At 43.7% G+C, this 21,238-nt stretch overlaps 1 protein-coding gene across 1 annotated transcript; it reads right to left on the bottom strand.

Moving 5' to 3' along the window:
• Positions 1 to 1,843: 1,843 nt before the first annotated feature.
• On the bottom strand, positions 1,844 to 2,932 carry HCAR1 (hydroxycarboxylic acid receptor 1). The gene is given in 1 exon segment (NM_001145231.1): positions 1,844 to 2,932. A coding segment is annotated over 1 exon segment (1,089 nt).
• Between the last annotated feature and the right edge of the window lie 18,306 nt (positions 2,933 to 21,238).

Genomic DNA, 21,238 nt, shown 5'->3' with positions numbered 1-21,238 from the left:
CCCGATGTTTCTAGCAGCAATGTCCACAATAGCCAAACTGTGGAAGGAGCCTCGGTGCCCATCGAAAGATGAATGGATAAAGAAGCTGTGGTCTATGTATACAATGGAATATTCCTCAGCCATTAGAAACGACAAATACCCACCATTTGCTTCAACGTGGATGGACCTGGAGGGTATTATGCTGAGTGAAGTCAATCGGAGAAGGACAACATTATATGGTCTCATTCATTTGGGGAATATAAAAAATAGTGAAAGGGAATAAAGAGGAAAGGAGAAAAAAATGAGTGGGAAATATCAGAAAGGGAGACAGAACATGAGAGACTCCTAACTCTGGGAAACGAACTAGGGGTAGTGGAAGGGGAGGTGGGCGGGGGGGTGGGGGTGACTGGGTGACAGACACTGAGGTAGGCACTTGACGAGATGAGCACTGGGTGTTATTCTATATGTTGGCAAATTGAACACCAATAAAAAATAAATTTATTTAAAAAAAACCTGCCCTCAGATTATACATCTAGTAAGTGGTTGAGCTGGGATTCAAATTTAGGTTCATCTGACTTTCCAGACCCCATACTTTTCATTGCTGGGTATGGAGTGCCTCTGCAAAAGGAAATAATAAAGACAGCTGATAGGAGTGTTTCAAGGCCAAAGAACTAAAATCTGGTAAGGTCATCTGGGGCAGAGAGTACCCTGGAAATTTGAGAATGTGTAAACAAAAGAGCCAAGAATGACTTTCACCACTCTGTGGCTTGAGAACAGAGCTAAAGATGGCTTGGACTCCTTCCCCCTAATCCAAGGCCCGGGCAGCCTGTCATTCCATAGAATCATTCAGTTTTGAGGGCTCCAAGTACACGTGTGGAAAATTCATGTGCATAAGGGACATCACCCTTCCCACCCTTTAGTGTTTGTACAGAAATCTGAAACGAGAGAAACATACTGATGTTTGCAATGAACAGGTCTAGAAACTATATTCCCTGAGAGGTTAGTAAGAGAGAGAGTATTAACCTTTCTGTTTGCCCCCCCTCCCCCCAGATACTTTGCTGTCACACAGGGCTTGACTAACAACCCTCCAGGTAAAAGGGAGACTAGCACAGTGCCCAGCATGTATATGAATTCAGTAGATACTTGGAAAATGAATGAATAAGTAATCTCAACTCGTAGTCATATAACAAGCAGTCAGAAGCAATCACCCTGGGCTCAGCCCTTTGCAAAGGCCAATGGGATTTTTTTTCAAGCGCTCAGCTCTCCCTGGAAACAGATCCCTCAGCACCTTCTTTGAAATGCAAAGACTTGCAGAAAAATGCAGAGGTCAGAGAAGATCAGAGCAGATGGTTTTGCTGCCCTTCTTCTTGGGCTACTGAGAAATCAGAGCCATACAGAGGGGCCCTGTGAAGATGAAATTCGTCAGGATCAAGACAACTGCCTCGAAAGAGCCTCACTCAGCCTAATATCAAGCTATTGACTTACTCTGGAATCTACTTTCCAAAACAAGTAACAACTTAAGGTCAGAGGATAGGAAATACTGCTAAGTCATTAAGTTCACTGATGCTCCCAGAAAAAGGATATGTCCCCTGTACATATTGATACCTATTTACTCAGCCACTTGAAACTGCCCAGAAACTGAGCTCTTCCCATAGCCCCACCCAATACACACATGCTCCGTTCTGTGCACATACTGTCCTGTCCTTGTAACTGGGTCCTAGAAAGGTAACCCACTCACTTTTCAACTGGAACCTTCCAAAAAGCCATAGTGACCTGGATTCCACTTCCAGATAGAGTGAGGAGGATACAGCTGAGGAAGGGTGGCATTTTCAAAGTCTTCTCACCCCCTTGGCACGAACTATTTCTAAGTCTGTTTGTCTGTCCTCCTTGGGTTTTGCCTGTCTGCCTGTTTCAGTGCCATTCCACACATTTGAAGATCTTGCTGCTCGTTGGATTGGCTCTGGAAGCTGCTTGCCACACGGACACAACTCTTGCGACAGAGCTTTGGGATTGGCATCTCTTCCGGCCTCTGGGTCTTGGAGTGCCCTGGACTCTTTGGTCGCAAACCGCGGATCTTGAGCTTGGTGTAGAATTTGGGGAATACAGGACTCGAAAAATAATACACCAGAGGATCCAGCATGCTGTTCATGTAGGTGAAGCTGAGGGTGATGTGGAGGGCTACGTGGACAGAGGGGTCGCAGGCACTCGAGGGCACCGTCCAGAGGAAATAGAGTCTGGCCGACACGCTGGGCAGGTAGCACGTGATGAACACAACCGCCACAACCATGATGAACCGGGTAGCCTTCTTCATCCGAGTCTGCCTGGCCAGCTGCCGCCTCTGCTTCAGACTCCAAATAATCCTGAAGGAGCAGAACAGGATGATGCCGAGAGGGAGGAAGAATTCCAGCTGGAACATGATGTCGTGCCAGCCATTGGCTGACTCCATGATGAAGCTCTCACAAGATATGGTCTTCTCATGCACGCACAGATGGTTCTCCATCAAAAGGTAGAGAGTGCCCAGGATGACCATGATCCAAAGGGCACAGACGATGCCAGCTGCAGTCCGGTTGGAAATGGTGTTCAGCACGTGGTGGGGGTGGACCACTTTGAAGTACCTGTCCACCGCCACCACAGTGAGGAAGATGATGCTCCCAGCCCTGTTCATGGCCAGCATGAAGAGCGCCACCCGACACGGAATGTCCTCAAAGGCCCATTGCCTGTGTCTCCAGTAGTAGTCTGTCCGGAAGGGCAGGCAGATCATGAGAAGGAAGTCGGCCACGGCCAGGTTAAAAAGGTAAATAGTGCTCGGCTTCCAGGTCTTCATGTAAAAGCAGAAACCACAGAGGGCCATGCCATTGCCCAGTGCGCCCAGCACGAAGGCCAGGATCAGCAGCGGTGGCATCACCTGAGAGATGGGGTCCCCCTCGATGAGGCAGCACGACCCGTTGTCCATGGTGGACAGTGGACGGTGTCCCGTGTGCAGGGGGGAGGGTGCTGGGAGTCCCCACAGAGACACAGACGCTTATCTGAAGGCTACCACTCACCCAGCTGCTGGTTTCTCGACTTCTTCAGCCTGGGATGCAGGTACCGACTGCACGTGTGGGTGGACACAGCCACCGCTGGGAAGACAGAGACTTCAGCCAGGGGATGAGAGACTCAGGGAGGTCCTTCCTTGGCAGGCTGTCCCAGGCTACCTGTCTCCCCACCAGGTGAAGCATGGAGAAATGCAAGCGGTCATTTCTGGGCGGCAGGCAGGTCCGGTGAGATTCATGGAGCAGTTGCTGGGTCCAGCCCCAGAACGGTTTTTCTTTCCAGCCTCACTCTTGCTCTTCAGACTCCTGCGCTGGAGAGCATGCAAAGCTGCCCAGAAGGCATGAAAAAAGCTTGTTTGTCCTCCCTCCCGGTGGAGAAATACAAACATTTCCTGGAGCCGTTCTGGGCCTCTGCCCCTAACCTTTGCCTGACTGCCCCGTCCTCTCCCTATCCCATGGGGCTCTCCCAGGCGGTGCCAGAGGGGGAGGCTTTGCTGCACAGCTCCTCAGACCCATTTCCGCTGCCCACACTAAAAAATACAGCACTTAAAATTCAGAAGGGTCTGTGGAGGGGGGAAAAAAAGCTAGAAAAGCTTTTTTCGAGCTTATTTTTAGCTAACAAAGCTAAAAGTAGCACTTGTTGGGTGTTAGAAAAACTCTGTGGAGTGCGTCTTCTTCCCTGCATTCACACCCCTGCCCTTTGCATCCTTCCCTGAACCCAAGTGATCCGTTACACAACTAACAAGACCATGCAATGGAGCTGGTCACCTCTCATGAGTCTGTCTCCACACAACAGCCTCTTGGGGAGCCGGTTCCTCTCTCTGCTGTTTGCAAAAGAGGATTTGGCTCTGAGTTTTCCACTGGTCGTTCAAAAGAGCCAAATACCAAATGATGGATATGCTTTTAATTTTAACTATGTGCTGAGCGCATTGGTGGGGCGAGTGAGGGTTGGGCAGTTGGTCAAGGAGTCTATCTCTAAAATAATCATAGGTAAAAAGAGACTGCACCCAAGCCCAGAGATTTTACTAAAATGTCCTATCCTTTGGCTTTAGAGATGATCTATCTGCCCTATTCCTTTCAGTTCCTAGCTTAGGAAAGGGGTGCAGGGGCGGGAAATACATTGAGAAAATGCATATACTCCTTTTTCCAGTTGCTGATTAAAGCAAAGTTCCTTCCACTGAATCCTGGACTCCAGATCAGCCACGACATCTCCCCCCACCCCACTGTGGCTGCTGCCACCTTCCACCTGTAGAAACTATTGAGAGTTTCCTGACTGGTTTCCTTTCCTCTAATCTATTCCCTGTAATTCCTTTCCCACACCACCATGTGATTTTTTTCTAAAGCACAGATGGGATCATATCCTTTTATAAAAAAAAAAACCTTCATCTGCTCCCTTCAAGCTGCCAAGGTGATTGGTGTATGGCCTGTGAGCCATATCTGGTTCTAAAGCCAGTTGGTTTTGGGCCACATGTTTTAAGAACTTAGAACTGTCCTGGGGCGCCTGAGAGGCTCCAGTGGGTTAAGTGTCTGCCTTCGGCTCAGGTCATGATCCCCAGGTCTTGGAATCCAGCCCCGCATTGAGCTCCCTGCTCAGCAGAAAGCCTGCTTCTCCCTCTCCCTCTGCCTGCTGCTCTGCCTACTTGTGCTCTCTTTCTCTCTGTCCAATAAATAATCAAAACTTAAAAAACAAAACCAAAAAAACCCCTTAGAACTGTCCTATAAAAACCTGGATTTCCAGACTTTCTTGGAAAACTGGAAGATCTGGCTGCTCTGGGCCACACAGTAACCATCAGCTGGAGCTGAGAGTAGCCGCTCCCTGTGTCAGGGGCATTCTCCATTTTGCCCCAGTCCCACCACTCCCTATTACCTAGTCAGCTTCACTCATTTACATGCCTGGTTTCTGTGGGATTTTAAGTTTGCCACATCTGCTCTAGGCTAAAAGTCACATTTGTCAGATTGGTATACAAGGCTCTTCACGGATGGGCCTTGTGTATCTTTCCAATGCCATCCTGCTACTTTTTCTCCTCACACCTTGTTAGTCTCATAACTTCTAATAAATAATACATCCATCGAACATGTCCGTGTAGCCCCCCTGCTAATCCAAGAGGTCCTTGGAGACAGAGTCCATGTTCTTGGTAAATACCTGAATACCATCAGGCTGGATTTTTCAACAAATGGAAAGTATTCCTCATTCTCTTTTTTTTTTTTTTTTTTTTTTTAGTATTCCTCATTCTATGTGAGCAGACACTGTTAGGATTCTTGTAAACACAGAGTGCTTCCCTTTTCTCAAATGACTAACACCTGTCTTTTTCCACATTCTTGCGAAAGCACCTTCTCTTTCTCTTTGCAGAATTCTACGGAAGGCAGAGGATTAAGGAAAAAAGAATAGGTTTCCATTTCCCTGAAAGTCTGCTATTGAGAATAGGAGAAGCTGTGCATGTGTGGGACTAGGGGATATGGGAACTCTCTGTATCCTTCCCTCAGTTTTGCTGTGAATATAAAACCTCTCTCTAAAAAAAAAAAAAAAAGAAATAGTCTGGGGTGCTGTGGCTCAGGTGATTAAGCATCTGCCTTTGGGTCAGGTCATGATCTTGAGGTCCTGAGCTACACTTCGGGCTCCCTGCTCTGCGGGAAGTCTGCTTCTCCTTCTTCTGCCCTTCCCCCTGCTGGTGCTCTCTCTTCCTCTCTCCCTCTGTCAAATAAACAAATAAGATCTTTTTTTTTTTTTTTAACAAATAAAATCTTAAAAAATAATAATAAAATAAAGAAATAGTCTTGGGGATCCCTGGGTGGCTCAGCGGTTTGGCGCCTGCCTTTGGCCCAGGGCATGATCCTGGGGTCCCGGGATCAAGTCCCATGTCAGGCTCCTGGCATGGAGCCTGCTTCTCCCTCTGCCTGTGTCTCTGCCTCTCTCTCTCTCTATGTCTATCGTGAATAAATAAATAAAATCTTTAAAAAAAAATAAAGAAAGAAATAGTCTTTTAAAATGTAAACCAAATTTTATTATTGATCTTATTTTTACTCCTAGTTACTAATCACAGTGCCTGATGCAAATTGAGGCTTTTTTGATTTAAGAATGAACAGATTGAATGAACCTCTAAGGTTGTTGCCTGATGCTTCAGAATCCTCCAAATGAGGAAGATATTATTAATTGTCTGGAGCTAAGTGTTTAGTGGGAAATAAAACAACTACATAAATAACAATTTTAAGAAGCACATTGAATAAGCAGATTGAGGTAATATTCTTCAAAATATAGCATACAGGGCAACCCTGGTGGCACAGTGGTTTAGCACCACCTGCAGCCCGGGGTGTGATCCTGGAGACCTGGAATCGAGTCCCACATCGGGCTCCCTGCATGGAGCCTGCTTCTCCCTCTGCCTGTGTCTCTGCCTCTCTCTCTCTCTGTAGCTCATGAATAAATAAATAAAATCTTAAAAAATATATATATAGCATACACACCACAAATGATATGTGAGGTTATTGTGGATGGTGTAATACACACATATATTTTGACTTCGTGGCTACAACTATATTTATTTATTTTAAAGATTTTATTTATTTATTCATGAGAGACATACACAGGGCAGCAGAGACACAGGTAGAGGGAAAAGCAGGCTCCATGAAGGAAGCCTGATGCAGGACTCGATCCCAGGACCCCAGGATCACGCCCTGAGCCAAAAGCAGACGCCCAACTGCTGAGCCACCCAGGTGCCCCTACAAACTTATGTTAAAATGTGTTTGAAAAAAATACAACTGGTCCATGGGAGTTTTGTGAATGAGGGGAATGACGGAGAGCTATTAAAATTTGTAGAGGCAGAAACGGAAGGAACAGACATTCCAAACACTATGAAGAGTGTAGAAGAAGTGGAAAGACAGGCATCTGAGTTGGGAATCATGGAGTCTGAGAATAGGCCACATAGCTCTGAGTGGAGCTATCTTACAGGGGACTTTGAACTTGGAGGCAGCAGGGAGCCATTTAGGAGTGAGCAGCATCCTGAAGGATCAGGGGAATAGTTGAAAAAGAGAGAGAGAGAAGCAACAGGCTTTTGTTGCCCTCCCACACCCCAATCCCACCCAGCCCTCCTGCCTGCTCTGGAGCCACAGAGCTGCCTGTTGTTTCCCTCAGGAATCCTGCAGGCTCAAAGCCCATGTGTTCTCTCTAGTGTGTTCTGCGGTGAGCCGCAGAGCGGGTATTTTTGAGGAATGAGGGCCTCCAGACAACTGAAACCCACTCCCTTAAGTACTAACACTGAAAAAAAAAGTTTCTCATCCTCTTCTTCAGATTCCACATCAGATAAAGGGAACTGTTAGTGCCATCCACTTAGCACAAGCCCTAAGCTTGGTTCCCTCTTCTTCACACACCATGATCCCCAATTGATCACCCACATGCCCTAAATCTCTCTCCAGCCACATTGCTACCACTTCAGCTGGTCCAAGATTCTGGAGGAGTGTGGTAGTGGAGGGTAGTGTTCCTCCTGCCCCGCCCCTGTCTTACTCCTCCTCCAATCCATTTTCCAAAACTCAAATCTGATGATGCTACTCACCTGGTTAAATGCTCCAGCGGCTCCCATGTTGTCCTTTGCCAGGAATTCAAGATGACTGGCAAGGCCCCGCAGAAAGGCCTGGACACCTCCCACAGCAGCTGTACTATGTTTGGTATCCAAAGGCTGTTTTATAGGGACTTCTGGGGAAATACTTCCTCCCACCCCCAGTCCTGGATAACTCCTCTTTTGTCAGCCTCAGCCTAGACCAGCATCTTCCAATAGAACTTTCTACCATGATGGAAGTGCCCTGTAATATACATGTGGCTACTGAGCACTTGAAATGGGGCTAGTAGAACCTGAATTTTCAATATTATTTAATTAATTTAAAGTTTAAAAGCCAGGGTGCCTGGGTGGCTCAGTTGATTAAGTGTTTGCCTTTGGCTCAGATCATGATCCTGGGATCAAGTCCCACGGCAGGCTCCCTGCTCAGTGGGGAGTCTGCTTCTCCCTCTCTCTCTCTGTCTCTCCCCCCTACTTGTGCTCGCTCATTCTCTCTCTCTCAAATAAATAAATAAAATCTTTCTTAAAAAAAGTTTAAAAGCCACATGTGGTTTGTGGCTAGCACACTTCATACAACTGCTGAGCCTTTTGTGAATCTCCCTCTCCAGTCTGGGTTAGGCTCTCTTCTTGGTACCACTTCTGGCACCCATACACTTGCCACATGTTTTTGTTATTATTATTATTTAAAGACTTATTTATTCATTTGAAAGAGAGTAAACTAGAGTGTGGGAAGGGGCAGAAGGAAAGAGAGAATATCTAAGCAGACTCCCAGCCTGCAGAGAGGAGGCCCGAACATGGGGCCTGATTGCAGGGACCCAAGATCACAACCTGAGCAGAAATTGAAAGTCAGGTGCCCAACCGACTGAGCCACCCAGGTGCCCCCTACCACACAGTATTGTAATGATTTACCTGGTATTTCCCTCTGGCTCTGCCTCTGTTTCTGTAAAAAAAAAAAGTACTGGATCTGATTCAGCTTTGTGTGCCCAGAACACAGCCCAATGCCTGACCCCAAGAGGACACTCAGTATGCATGTCTTAAGTAAATGAATGACCCAGTGAACAAATGATTGTAGACCTCTGCAGTTTACTTATTCTCTTGGCTGTAGGAAACACCTCTGAACAGGAAAGGCAGATTGAAAAAACTTCAGAAAACACCTATCAGACTGATGTGGTGTGAGCTTGGGGCCCTTGGGCCCTGTGTGACACCTCCCCCGGTGTTTTTCAAGATGATGTTATACTTTATAAGAGACAGGGCAGGAAGTGGACAATCCTGCGGAGGCCACCTGGCTCCTCAGAAGGAGGAACCATCCACGTTGTGGGGTGTTAGAAAGACATCCTCTCCCTGGTTGCCCACGATTTCTGTCTAATTTGATTACAACTTGAGGTTCCTATGATCTCTCTCTGGATTCGATCTTATGCTAAAGCAGCTAGTAGAACTCAGGGAAACACATACTTGTGTTTACCAGTTTATGATATAATAAAGGATGTGATAAAGGAAACAGATGAACAACCAGAGAAGAGATACATAGGGTGAAGTCTGGAAGGGTCCCAGGTACAGAAGCTTCTGTCATCATGGAGTTGGGGTTTATAGAGATCCACCAGCCCAGGAGCCCCCAAAAACCATTCAGTTGGGATTTTTATGGAGGCTTCATCATATAGACTGGATAAATTGTTTTTTTAAGATTTTATTTATTTATTCATGAGAGACAGAGAGAGAAGCAGAGACATAAGCAGAGGGAGAAGCAGGCTCCTTCCTGGAAGTCTGATGCAGTACTAGATCCCAGGACCCCAGGATCAGGACCTAAGCCAAAGGCAGATGCTCAACCACTAAGCCACCCAGAGGCCCCTAGACAGGATAAACCATTAACTCCATTTACAGCCCCTTTCCCCTCTCTGGAGGATGAAAATTTTAATCATAGCTTGGTCTTTCTGGTGACCAGCCTCCATCTAGGAGCTCACCAAGAATCATCTCATTAGAACAAAAAAACACTATAGGAAACTCCAAAGGATTTAGGAGCTTTGTGTCAGGAACCATGGGCAGAAAACAATATACATATTTCTTTTTATTTCACAGGTGGAAATCCAGGGGCCCTGCTTCCCCTAAATGCCTTTCCTAGATGGGGCCCTTAGTATGTGACCCTATTAGCTCCCTGAAGCTGCTCTAACAAATTACCATAAGCTGGGGGGCTTGAAGCAGCAGCAATGTATTCTCTTCACAGTTCTGGAGACTAGAAGTCTGAAGTGAAGTTATCAGCAGGGTTATGCTCCCACCAAAGACTCTAGAACAGAGCTTGTATCTTGCCTCTTCCAGCTTCTGGTGGCTATCCACACTCCTTGGTCTGTGACTGCATCACTCCAATCTCTGCCTCCAGGGTTACATGGCCTTCGCTGCGTGCCTCTTATAAGAACATGTGTTATTTAGGGGCCAGATAATCCAAAATTATCTCATCTCAGGGTCATTAACTTAATTACATCTGCAAAACTCTCTTTCCAAATAAAGCCATATTCACAGTTTTCAGGGGCAAGGGTATCTTTTATGGGGGTGGCGACCATTCAACCCACAACCACAGCCCACTACCTAACCCACTGCAACTCATTGACCTTTCCAGTGTCTATGTCTGCATCCTTGAATTTCTTTCTTTCCCCAACTATTTCAAAATGTCCTCTCTGGAAGGGAGGAGGAATTTACTGACCAAATTCAAGGACTGGATGATTTACCATATGTTTTGTTTGTTTTGCTCTGTGGGGCTGCAGCCCAGAAGAAAGCTGGGTGTGGGGGGCCACACAGTTAAGCAGAGGGACATGGATTGCTTCACAGTGTGACGGGTGGGGAAGGGCTTCACTGACCTGACACAAGCTCTAACAGGAACTTCCTTGCCATTTCAAAATGAGTCTTAAAAATTGCAGACAATGGTTTTTTTTTTTCTACATATAAAGTGTAAGAAGGGCGCCTGGCTGGCTCAGTTGGCTGAGCGTCTGCCTTCAGCTCAGGTCATGTTCCCAGGGTCCTAGGATCAAGTCCTGAACTGAGCTCCATGCTCAGGGGGGAATCGACTTCTCCCTCTCTGTCTGCCTCTTCTCCAGCTTGTGTGCTTGCTCTTTCTTAAATAAATAAAATCTTTAAAAAAAATAAAAGGTAAGAGAAATTAAAGACAGAGGGAGAAATTATATATTCAAAGAGATTTAAGAGATATAGTAACCAAATTTTTTGTAATCTGGCTCAATTCCAACCATTCAAAATATGAGACATTTGGGGAAATCTGAACACTGGTTGGCTAATTAAGGAATGATTGCTAATTATTGTCAATAGTTTGGTTATGTTTAAACAAATAGCCACTAATCTTTTAGATATCCTGAAATATGTGTAGATAAAATGATATGATGTTTGGGATGTGATTCCAAGGAGTCCAACAGGAGGGGGCAGAAATAAAAAAGGAGAGGTTATGAGTTTTTTATTGTTGTAGCTGGATTGTGGGGACATAGACATTCACTGCTTGTTCTCCCTGCTTGTATATATTTTCCCTAAAAAAATGTAAAAAAAAAAATTGAAAGCAACTTAAATCTTTATTAGTGGGGAATGAGATAAAATTATGGTGACTTCACTCAATAAAGTACTTACTTGAAGAAGAAGAAGAAGAAGAAGAAGAAGAAGAAGAAGAAGAATTCATTTAAATGTTTTTTTAAATTTTTTATTTATTTATGATAGTCACATAGAGAGAGAGAGGCAGAGACACAGGCAGAAGGAGAGGCAGAGACAGAAGCAGGCTCCATGCACCGGGAGCCTGACGGGGGATTCAATCCCGGGTCTCCAGGATCACACTCTGGGCCAAAGGCAGGCGCTAAACCACTGCGCCACCCAGGGATCCCAAAGAATTCATTTATATAACAATCCCTTGGGCCAGGCGCTGTTCTCAGCATCTTTGCTATCCATAGAGAATGAGACTGAGTTATAAGTACTGACTCAGAAAGATGTCCAAGAAAGATTAAGTGTAAAACACCAAAAATGCACCTAAATTTGTATAGCATAATCTCAGTTTTGGAAGTTAAAAAATAATAGATAGGCCCTCATATCTTGTTGAAGGGAATGTAAAATCAATCAGCTGCTGTGAAAAGCAATTTAGGACTTCCTAAAAAAGTTAAACATAGGTTTACCATAGGACCCAGCAATTCAACTCTTAGGTATATACTCCACAGAACTGAAAACAGGACTCAAATACTTGTTCATGAATGCTCATATCAACACTAATCACAGTAGCCAAAAGGTGGTATGATGGTTTCCTTCATATGTCAACTTGGCTATACCCAAATATTTGGTCAAATATTTTAGATGTTCCTGTGAGGATGTCTTTTGGATGAGATTAACATTTAAACTGGTGAAATTTTTTAAAAAGATTTAATTTGTTTGTCCATTTAGTGAGAGAGAGAGAAAGAGAGCACTTCTGCACATGAGCAGGAGAGGGACAGAGGGAGAGGGAGAAGGAGAGAATCTCAAGCAGAATTCCCACTGAGTGCAGAACCCATTGTGGCGCTCCATCTCTCTATCTCATAACTCTGAGATCATGACCTGAACCAAAACCAAGAGTCAGATGCTCAACCAATTGAGGCACCCAAGTGCTCCTAAATTGGTGAAATTTAAAGCAGACCTGCCTCTATAATGTGGGTGGGCCTCATCCAAGCAGTTGAAAGCCTTCCTAGAAGCAAGAAGGCATTCTGCCAGCAGATGTCCTTCAGACTTGACTGCAATATCAGCTCTTCCCTGGATAACCAATCTGCCACCCTATCCCACAGATTTTGAGCTTGCCAGGCTTCATAATTACATAAGCCAATTCCTTAAAAATAAATCTCTCTCCAAATATATGCACATCTTATTTGTTCTGTTTCTCTGAAGAACCATGACTAATGCAGATGGAAACAACCCAAGTGTTAATCAACACATGGGTAGATAAGCAAATTGTGGTATATGCCTACAAAGGAGTATCATTCCACCATAAAAAGGGATGAAGTACTGATTCACGCTACAGAGTATGTGTACCTGGAAAACATTCAAAGTGGATAGGCCAGACAGAAAAAGTAATGTATTGTATGATTCCATTCATATGAAACATCCAGATTAGATAAATCATAGAGACAAAAAGTAGGTTAATGTTTATCAGGTGCTAAATATGGGGTAAAATGGAGAATGACTGCTTAATGGGTACAGAGGGATTTTTGCAGGGGGTGATGAAAATGTTTTGGAACTAGATAGAGGCAATGTTTGCCCAACAATGTACTAAATACCACTGAAATGTACACTTTACCTGGTTAATTTTATGTGAATTACAACTCAAAAATATGCATATACATTTAAAAAATCTGGAATAACACATACTCTAGAGTTAGACTGTTTGGGTTTAAAGTTGATTTTCTCACTTTTTGGTTGTGAGATCTTACAAACTACTTCATTTCTCTAAGGTTCAATTTCTTCACCTGTAAAATGGAAACAATGTTACCCATATCATTCTAATACCAAGGCAAAATGAAGTAATCTAGTTAAAGTGCTTAGAACAGTGCATGACACAGTATAGATGTTATATATGGTTTAACTAATATACCTACGATTATTATCATTATATGTACCAAACTGTTTTTTTTTTTTGAAGATTTTATTTTTAAGTTATCTCTACACCCAATGTGGGACTCAAATTCACAACTCCCAGATCAAGAGTCACATGCTCTACCCATTGAGTCAGCCAGGGACCCTCTGTACCAAACTGTTAACAGCACTCTGGAGAGGGGGAAACTTTCATTTTTTTTACTATAGACACTTCTGTATTGTTTATTTTGTTTATTTATTTATTTGAGAGAGAATGTGTGTGCATGCAAGCAGTGGGTGGGCGGAGAGAGAGGCAGAAGGAGAGGGAGAGACAATCTCAAGCAGGCTCCACGCCCAGCACAGAGCCTGGAATGGGGCTCGATCTCATGACCCTGACATCATGACCTGAGCTGAAATCGAAAGTCAGGTGCTCAAGTGACTGAGCCACCCAGGTGCGCCAGTAATACTTTTATAATAAAAAAGAGGTATATGTACATGTATTGTAACATGACTCTCAGAATGTCAAGGACTTTGGGCCCCTTCCATGAGGGAGAAGGGTCCTGGGGGGAGGGGTCTTTGGCTAGACTAAGCAAGAACAGGTTTCACTGAAAACTCAAAGCGCTGCTCATCATAGTAAAATTGTATCATCTTTGTAAATGAGTCTTCCTCTATGTTGAATATTTATGGGCCGTTTGTGGCAAAACTGGTTGTATCCCTTGTCATTCCTGCACTGTCAGAACAAATGATCTTATTAAACATCTGCTTTTTAGAGAAGCAGAACAGGTTGGTTTTCATTAACCCTTAGCATGCCTGCTCCTTGCCTGTTATCTCAGTCCCCTGGCCTCTTTCCCTTTGAGCAGGGCTTCTAGGACCTAGAGTTCACATGATGGGGTTCTGATATGCTGTTTCTGTCTTTCCAGCACCCATGTGCCCTCCTGTGGCATTAATAGCCTGATTTCCTTTGGTGACTCATCCATCCCTGAGGTTTAACCATCTCTGAGGTTTGGAAGGATTTGGTTTCATCCTTTGGCTTAAGGAAAGTGCATGTGCCTTGTCCTGGCAAATCAGATCATTTCATTCCCACTGTGATTGGCTCAGGGACTTGAAAGGCTAATGGTTCACTGTCTCAGTCCATTTGGGCTGCTGTAGCAAAATACTATAGACTAGGTGGCTTGCAAACAACAGAAATTTATTTCTCACTGTTCTGGAGGCTGGGAAGTAAGATCAAGGTTGTTAGCAGGTTCACTGGTGAGGGTTTGTTTCCTAATTCATTGATGGCTTGTTCTTTGCTTTGTGTCCTCCCATGGCAGAAGGAGGAAGGGAATTCTCTAGGGTCTCTCTCTCTCTCTCTTTTTTTTTTCCCAAAGACTTTATTTATTTATTTATGAGAGGCACAGAGAGAGGCAGAGACATAGGCAGAGGGGAAGCAGACTCCTTGAGGGGAGCCGATGCAGGACTCGATCCCAGGACCCTGGGATCACGACCTGAGCCAAAGGCAGATGCTCAACCACTGAGCCATCCAGGTGTCCCTCTAGGGTCTCTTTTATAAAAGTACTAATACCATCATAAGGGCTCTACCCTCATGACCCAATGACCTCCCAAAGGCCTGCCTCCTACTACCATCACATTGGGGTTAGGATGTCAACGTAGGCATCTTTGGAGGACACATACATTTAGTATATAGCAAATAGTAACTTGAATTGTTTGTTACAATTGTTTGAAAAGATAATCTCTCTTTGGGGATCGCTAAACTAGTGGAAACTAACCTAAGTATTTAGGAAATGTGAAGAAAGCATAGGGAAGAAGCCAAGAGATGAAAAGAGATAGCTTCCTTTTAAGAAAAAAATATTTAAATTTGAAATAATTTCAAACTTACATAAAAGCTGCAAGTTCAGTACGAAGTAAGTCCCATATATTTACCCAGAACTACCAAGCATAAACACTTTTCATATTTGCTTTATCTCTAAGAGGGGTATTCTTTTTTTTTTTTTTTTAAGATTTTATTTATTTATTCATGAGAGACACAGAGAGAGAGGCAGAGACACAGGCAGAAGGAGAAGCAGCCTCCTTACAGGTAACCCGATGTGGTACCAGATCCCGGATCCCGGGATCCCACCCTGAGCCAAAGGCAGATGCTCAACCGCTTAGCCATCCAGGCGTCCCTAGTTTCATTTTTTTTTTTTTTAAGACTTATTTGTTTATTTTACAGAGAGGGAGCTGGAGGAGGGACAGAAGGAGAGAGAGTCTTGAGCAGACTCTCTGCTGAGCAGGAAGCCCTACAGGGGGCTTGATCTCAAGACGGTGAGATCCTGACCTGAGCTGAAACCAAGAGTCAGATGCTTAACCGACTGAGCCACCCAGCCACCCTGAGATAGATTCTTGAAGATGGGGCAGCCCTGGGTGGTTCAGCGGTTTAGCGCCTGCCTTCAGACCAGGGCGTGATCCTGGAGACCGGGGATCAAGTCCCACGTAGGGCTCCCTGCATGGAGCCTGCTTCTCCCACTGCCTGTATCTCTGCCTCTCTCTCTTTCATGAATAAATAAATAAAATCTTAAAAAAAAAAAAAAGATTCTTGAATATGTTGTTTATCTTTAGAATCCAGCCATGCCTGAAATTGGGGAATCCACTCCTAGATTCTAAACCTGTTTGCACATCAAAGATCCAATTGCTTTTGAGAGAACAATTCTTGAAGGGTATCCATCTTTCAGGAGAGAAAGAGGACAAATAAAAACTCTCTTTTCAAAAAAAAATTTGTTTTTCTTTTCCAATTTAGACTAGGCCTAATAGATGAAGAATTCATTAGTTTTAAAGGTAGCTCGTATGGCTTAGGAACAAACTGAGCCCAATTCACTAAGCAGTTCTCTTCCGGGCATCTCAATCCACTGGTATTGAATTTTGTTGTACATATGGCACATGTCTGGTAATTTATTGCTAATAGATATGAAAGTATTAGAGTTTGAAATGTTATTTATTTAAACAAATGAGGTAGATTGAAGGTTAAGCTTATGATGTTTTTCTTTGGGCCAGCTCTTGTTATAAGAACTCTAAAAAGCCTTCTGGAGTAGAAGAGAAAAAAAAAAAAAACAACCGAGTGACAGCCCATTGAATCTGCCATAGCTCATAGCAACCTATTTTACACATTAATTGTAAATAATTGTGAAATATAACTTTTTGAAAAAGTTTTATTTATTTAAGTAACTTTCACCCAACGTGGGGCTGGAACTCACGACCCCAAGATCAAGAGTTGCATGCTCTTCTGAGCCCTGAAAATTATAAATTATTTTAATGCTTTACATCTTAGCCATCACTTTGGGGTTTCATCAAAATGTAAGATTTTTTTTATGAGATTGTGCTCTGCAAGGGCATAATAGCCATCATATGTGTCACAGTGTTGGGAAACATTAGCTAGAATAGGTCTTTTTTTTTTTTTTTAATAAAGATTTAATTTGGGGGACGTCTGCGTGGCTCAGTGGTTGAGCATCTGCCTTTGGCTCAGGGTGTGATCCCAGAGTCCCAGGATCGAGTCCTGCATCAGGCTCCCTGCATGGAGCCTGCTTCTTCCTCTGTCTGTGTCTCTGCCTCTCTCTATTGTGTCTCTCATGAATAAATAAATAAAATCTTTAAAAAAAAAGACTTAATTTTTTTTTGTTTGACAGAAAGGGAGACAGAACACAACCAGGGGGAGCAGCCAAGGGAGAGGGAGAAGCAGACTCCCCGCTGAGGAGGGAGCCTGATGTAGGACACTGGGATCATGACCTAACCTGAAGGCAGACACTTAACTGACTGAGTCACCCAGGCACCCCTAAAACAGGTCTTCATTAACCCCAATAAGGGCTTTTCTAGCCCTAAACCTATGTTGTTCACCAGAACTAATTTGAAAGTGACACTCCGATTCAAACTGGCTTAAGCAGAAATGATAATTTCATAACTGAAAGGTCCAGGATTAGAGCTGACTTCAAATGTGGGTGGAATCAGGGGTCAACATGCTCCATCTCTCAGCTCTGCTCTCCTTCATAATGACTTTACTCTCAGGCCATGTGGTGGCAAGATGACTGCCAGTAACTCTATTGTTCATCTCTGAGACTCAGTCCAGCGAGAAGGAGAGAACCTGTTTTCTAGAAGCTCCCTCAGAATGTGCTGGAATTCACTGTGATTGATCTACCCTTGAGTTGTTTAATCATTATTACTAACAGAATATAACGTGCTGATTGCCTTAAACCTGGGTCACATGCTCCACCTCTGGATGGGGAGTTGCAAAGGTTCATTTGGACCACATGGGTATTGTATGGAGGAGAGACAATCCCTTCCAAACTAAAATGGGCCTGTAATAGAGAGTGGATGCTAGAAAGGCAATCAACAAATATCCATTCAACCCCCAAGTGACTATCTTGAAAATGCCCAGAAGGAACTAGTAGTAGAAAATATCTGGCTAAGGGCCAATCTAACCCCAACAGTGGAAAAATAAAACCCATGACTTCTTGAAAAAATAGATGATCCTATGACAAGGTGTCACCTATGGTAAGAAGTCACTCCTAATCCAAGAAGCCCAGGGCAAACTCTTTCATTCTCTTTGCTAGAGGACTTCTCAGAAAGTGTCAGAATGCCCCTTTGTCAATGCTTCATCCAAATGACTGGTCTTGCAACATTATTTCCCCATCATCCTTTAGCAAGGACTCACCTTTGTTCCTTTTTTTTCAGTCATGCTTTTCTTGACCACAGGTTTCCCTCTCATGCTAAAGAAACTGTCCCGGGGTACCTGAGTGTCTCAGTTGGTTAAGCATCTAACTCCATCTCAGCTCAGGTCTTGATCTCAGCATTGTGAGTTCAAACCCCACATTAAGTTTCATGTGGGGCTTACTTTAAAAAAAAAAAAAAAAAAAAAAAAGGGCAGCCCAGGTGGCTCAGCGGTTTAGCACAGCTTTCAGCCCAGGGTGTGATCCTGGAGACCCAGGATCAAGTCCCACATCCGGCTCCCTCCATGGAGCCTGCTTCTCCCTCGGCCTGTGTCTCTGCCTCTCTCTCTCTCTCTCTGTCATGAATAAATAAATAAAATATATTTTTTAAAAAGGTCATCTTTCTTTCCTCCCCTTTTTTCCTTCTTTTTCATGCTTTCTGATGGTATTATTTAGGAATGTATTCTGTAGTATAATAGAAAATCCTACCGCATTGGCTTAAACTAAATGGAGTGCGGGAAAGCAGGGAATTTTCAAAATAGGAAGCCCTGGAAGGGAGGCAGTCAAGAACTGATATAGTAACTCAACAATGCTATCAGGAACACGGGCTTTTTTATACATTTCCAGTCCCAAATCCTTAGCATAAGCACCTTCACGCTCAGGCTAGGCCCTCGAGGTTGCAATATGGTTTATGTTCGAATACCAATCAGAAAGAAGAGAGAAAGGTCAAGGCTTTTTTTTTTTTTTTTTTTTTTTTTAAGATGTTATTTACTTATTTGACAGAGACAGAGAGCACAAGCAGGGGGAGTGGGAGAGGGAGAAGTAGACTTCCCCACTGAGCAGAGAGCCCGGTGCAGGGCTAGATCCCAGGACCCTGGGATCATGACTTGAACTGAAGGTAGATGCTTAACTGACTGAGCCACCCAGGCATCCCACTGCCGTTTTTTTCTAAATATGAGACCTTGTCCTTTTATTTGAGAAGTATTAAATGATGAATTTCTAAAAGAATAAAAGCATGACTCTTCCCTAATCATAAAATAAAAATGTGTCAGATATTTTACTTCATTTATTAATTAAGTCAGTAAGATGTTAAAACCAATTCAAAGGAGAATTCTTGAAAACGTTCACACATAGGCAATCATATATACATACACAGGCAATTGAGAATGCTATAATGAATTTACAAACAGATGGAAAACTAGGCAACAGAGAAATGATCAATTGCAGCTGCACCAGACACAATTCATTTGCATTTCTATGGACAAGAGCCAATTGCATTACTATCAGTTTTCTACAATTTACAAAACCGTAAAATAGCTCAACGGTAGTGAAAGATGGAGATGACACCAAAGAGAGTGCTAGGACACCATGTATCTGTCCATTTAAAAATCTTTCACAATGTTCCTGACAGAAGGGATGTCCCTGTCACCACCTATCTACATCTCATTAACCAGAGCTGTGTCACATAGCCACCTTCGCGGTGAGGGAGGCTGGGAAGTGAAGCCTCTAGCTGGACACACTGCTCGCTTAAGCGAAGTAGTATTCTGTTAGTAAGGAAGTCTGCTCACCTATATACCCACTTGATGTAAGTGTAGTTGGGTTATTTAATAATTTTTAGCACACCTGAGTGTAAGAATGACTACAGTGGACATCTGTTGTTTTGATACTTTACCATCATTCCCTCTCATGGTCATAGTACCTCATAGTTCTGTAGTCTGTCTCCACTTCTAAAACACAGCTCCGAAGGTGGACAGTTGACTCAGGGCTTGTTTAGTTATGGTGATTGATTTAGGATTGGATGCAGCTGGAGCCAGGCCAGTTAGATTCAATCTTTGAAATTTCATTGCAACAAAAGTGTGATTTACGTTAGGAAATATTAATATTTAAGTCAGAAAGATGTTTAGTCAATTTCCTGACAACGCTTGGTGCACAAGTGGAGCCCTATATTCTTTGCACAAATCACACTGCTCTTCAAAGAGTCTGTGGCTTCCTGGTGAGAAACTTCTGGGATTTTTCTTTATTTAGTATGTGGCTCCTGCTTTTAGAACTTGAGAGCTGATAGGCTGTAGATGTCCTAGGAAGTACAAATCTGGGTTTGAATGCCAGCGGTGTCAGGCATAGTCTGCCTAGAAAATAACCCCATCTAAGTATTTAAAGTGTGGGGGTTGGGGGTGGGTGGGAGTTTCATTCAAGGGATTGGTTACATGGGGAATAAAGTGTTGGAAAGCTTAACAGAGGTGGTTGAGGCAATTCAGAGATTAGCAGCAACAAGAAGCCAACAATCACCGCTGCCAGGCTATAGACTAGATCCAGGAGCGGGTATGTTACAGGTGCCCAGGTTCTAGGATTCCCTAACAATATAGACGGAAAACCAGTTATGTCAGAGATGCTACTCACAAGGGTGGAGTGGATGGCTAGGGAGGTGGCTGTTCCTATTGCTGCCTCCTGTTGGCTAAACCTAGCTGGAAGCTCAGGAACAAGAAAGCCTGGGGATGTGGTCTCTGGGGGTCCAGCACCCCCTTCTTTACGAAGCAGAGCAAGAAAGGGGTGAGGAATGGAACTGAAGACATTGGGTCTACTACACAGGACTGGCCACTTACACATATTTCATCGCATTTAAGATGCCATTGATTATGAGATGCCATTATTTTATGCATCACTAAGAAAGAAAAAAGCTGCCAAATTAAACTATGACAAATGCTAAAATTTCATCCCTTGCAATGCATCTTGGTATGGGATATTAAAATGTGAAAAAATGTGCATCTTAAGACCCATAAAATATACTATTAGCTTATGATCTTAGTCACATGTCAACTTAATTCATTTCTACCTTTGAGCTATGATTTTACCATCTGGAAATTGAAGACAATACCTACCTCATAGGGTTATCTTTTTAAAAAAGATTTTATTTAATCATGAGAGACACACACACAGAGAGGCAGAGACATAGGCAGAGGGAGAAGCAGGCTCCTTGCAGGGAGCCCGATGCGGGACTTGATGCCAGGACCACAGGATCAAGACCTGAGCCAAAGGCAGATGCTCAACCAATGAGCCACCCAGTTGCTCCCTTATCGGGTTACTGTAAGGACTGAATCAGCTATCACTTTTAAGACTGCTAAATTTAGCAAGAGTAGGCACTTTGTCTCTTGTTCACTGCATCCCCAGTGCTTATGTGGGACAGTGCTGCATGATAGGAACTCAAGAAAATTTTGTGGATGGGACGCCTGGATGGCTCAGCAGTTAAGCTCTGCCTTTGGCTCAGGGCGTGATCCTGGAGTTCAGGAATGGAGTCCCACATCAGGCTTCCTGAGGGGAGCATGCTTCTCCCTCTCCCTTTGCCTGTGTCTTTCATAAATAAAATCTTAAAAAAAGAAAATTTTGTGGAATGAATCCACCTGGACTCTATACCCGAATGAGCAGGTTTTTGATACATAATGGC

Source organism: Canis lupus, chromosome 26 (genome assembly GCF_011100685.1).
Source record: "Canis lupus familiaris isolate Mischka breed German Shepherd chromosome 26, alternate assembly UU_Cfam_GSD_1.0, whole genome shotgun sequence".
In the NCBI taxonomy this organism is placed as follows: domain Eukaryota; kingdom Metazoa; phylum Chordata; class Mammalia; order Carnivora; family Canidae; genus Canis; species Canis lupus.
Note: the sequence above shows the minus strand (reverse complement) of the source record. Positions and strands in the feature narration are given on the sequence as shown.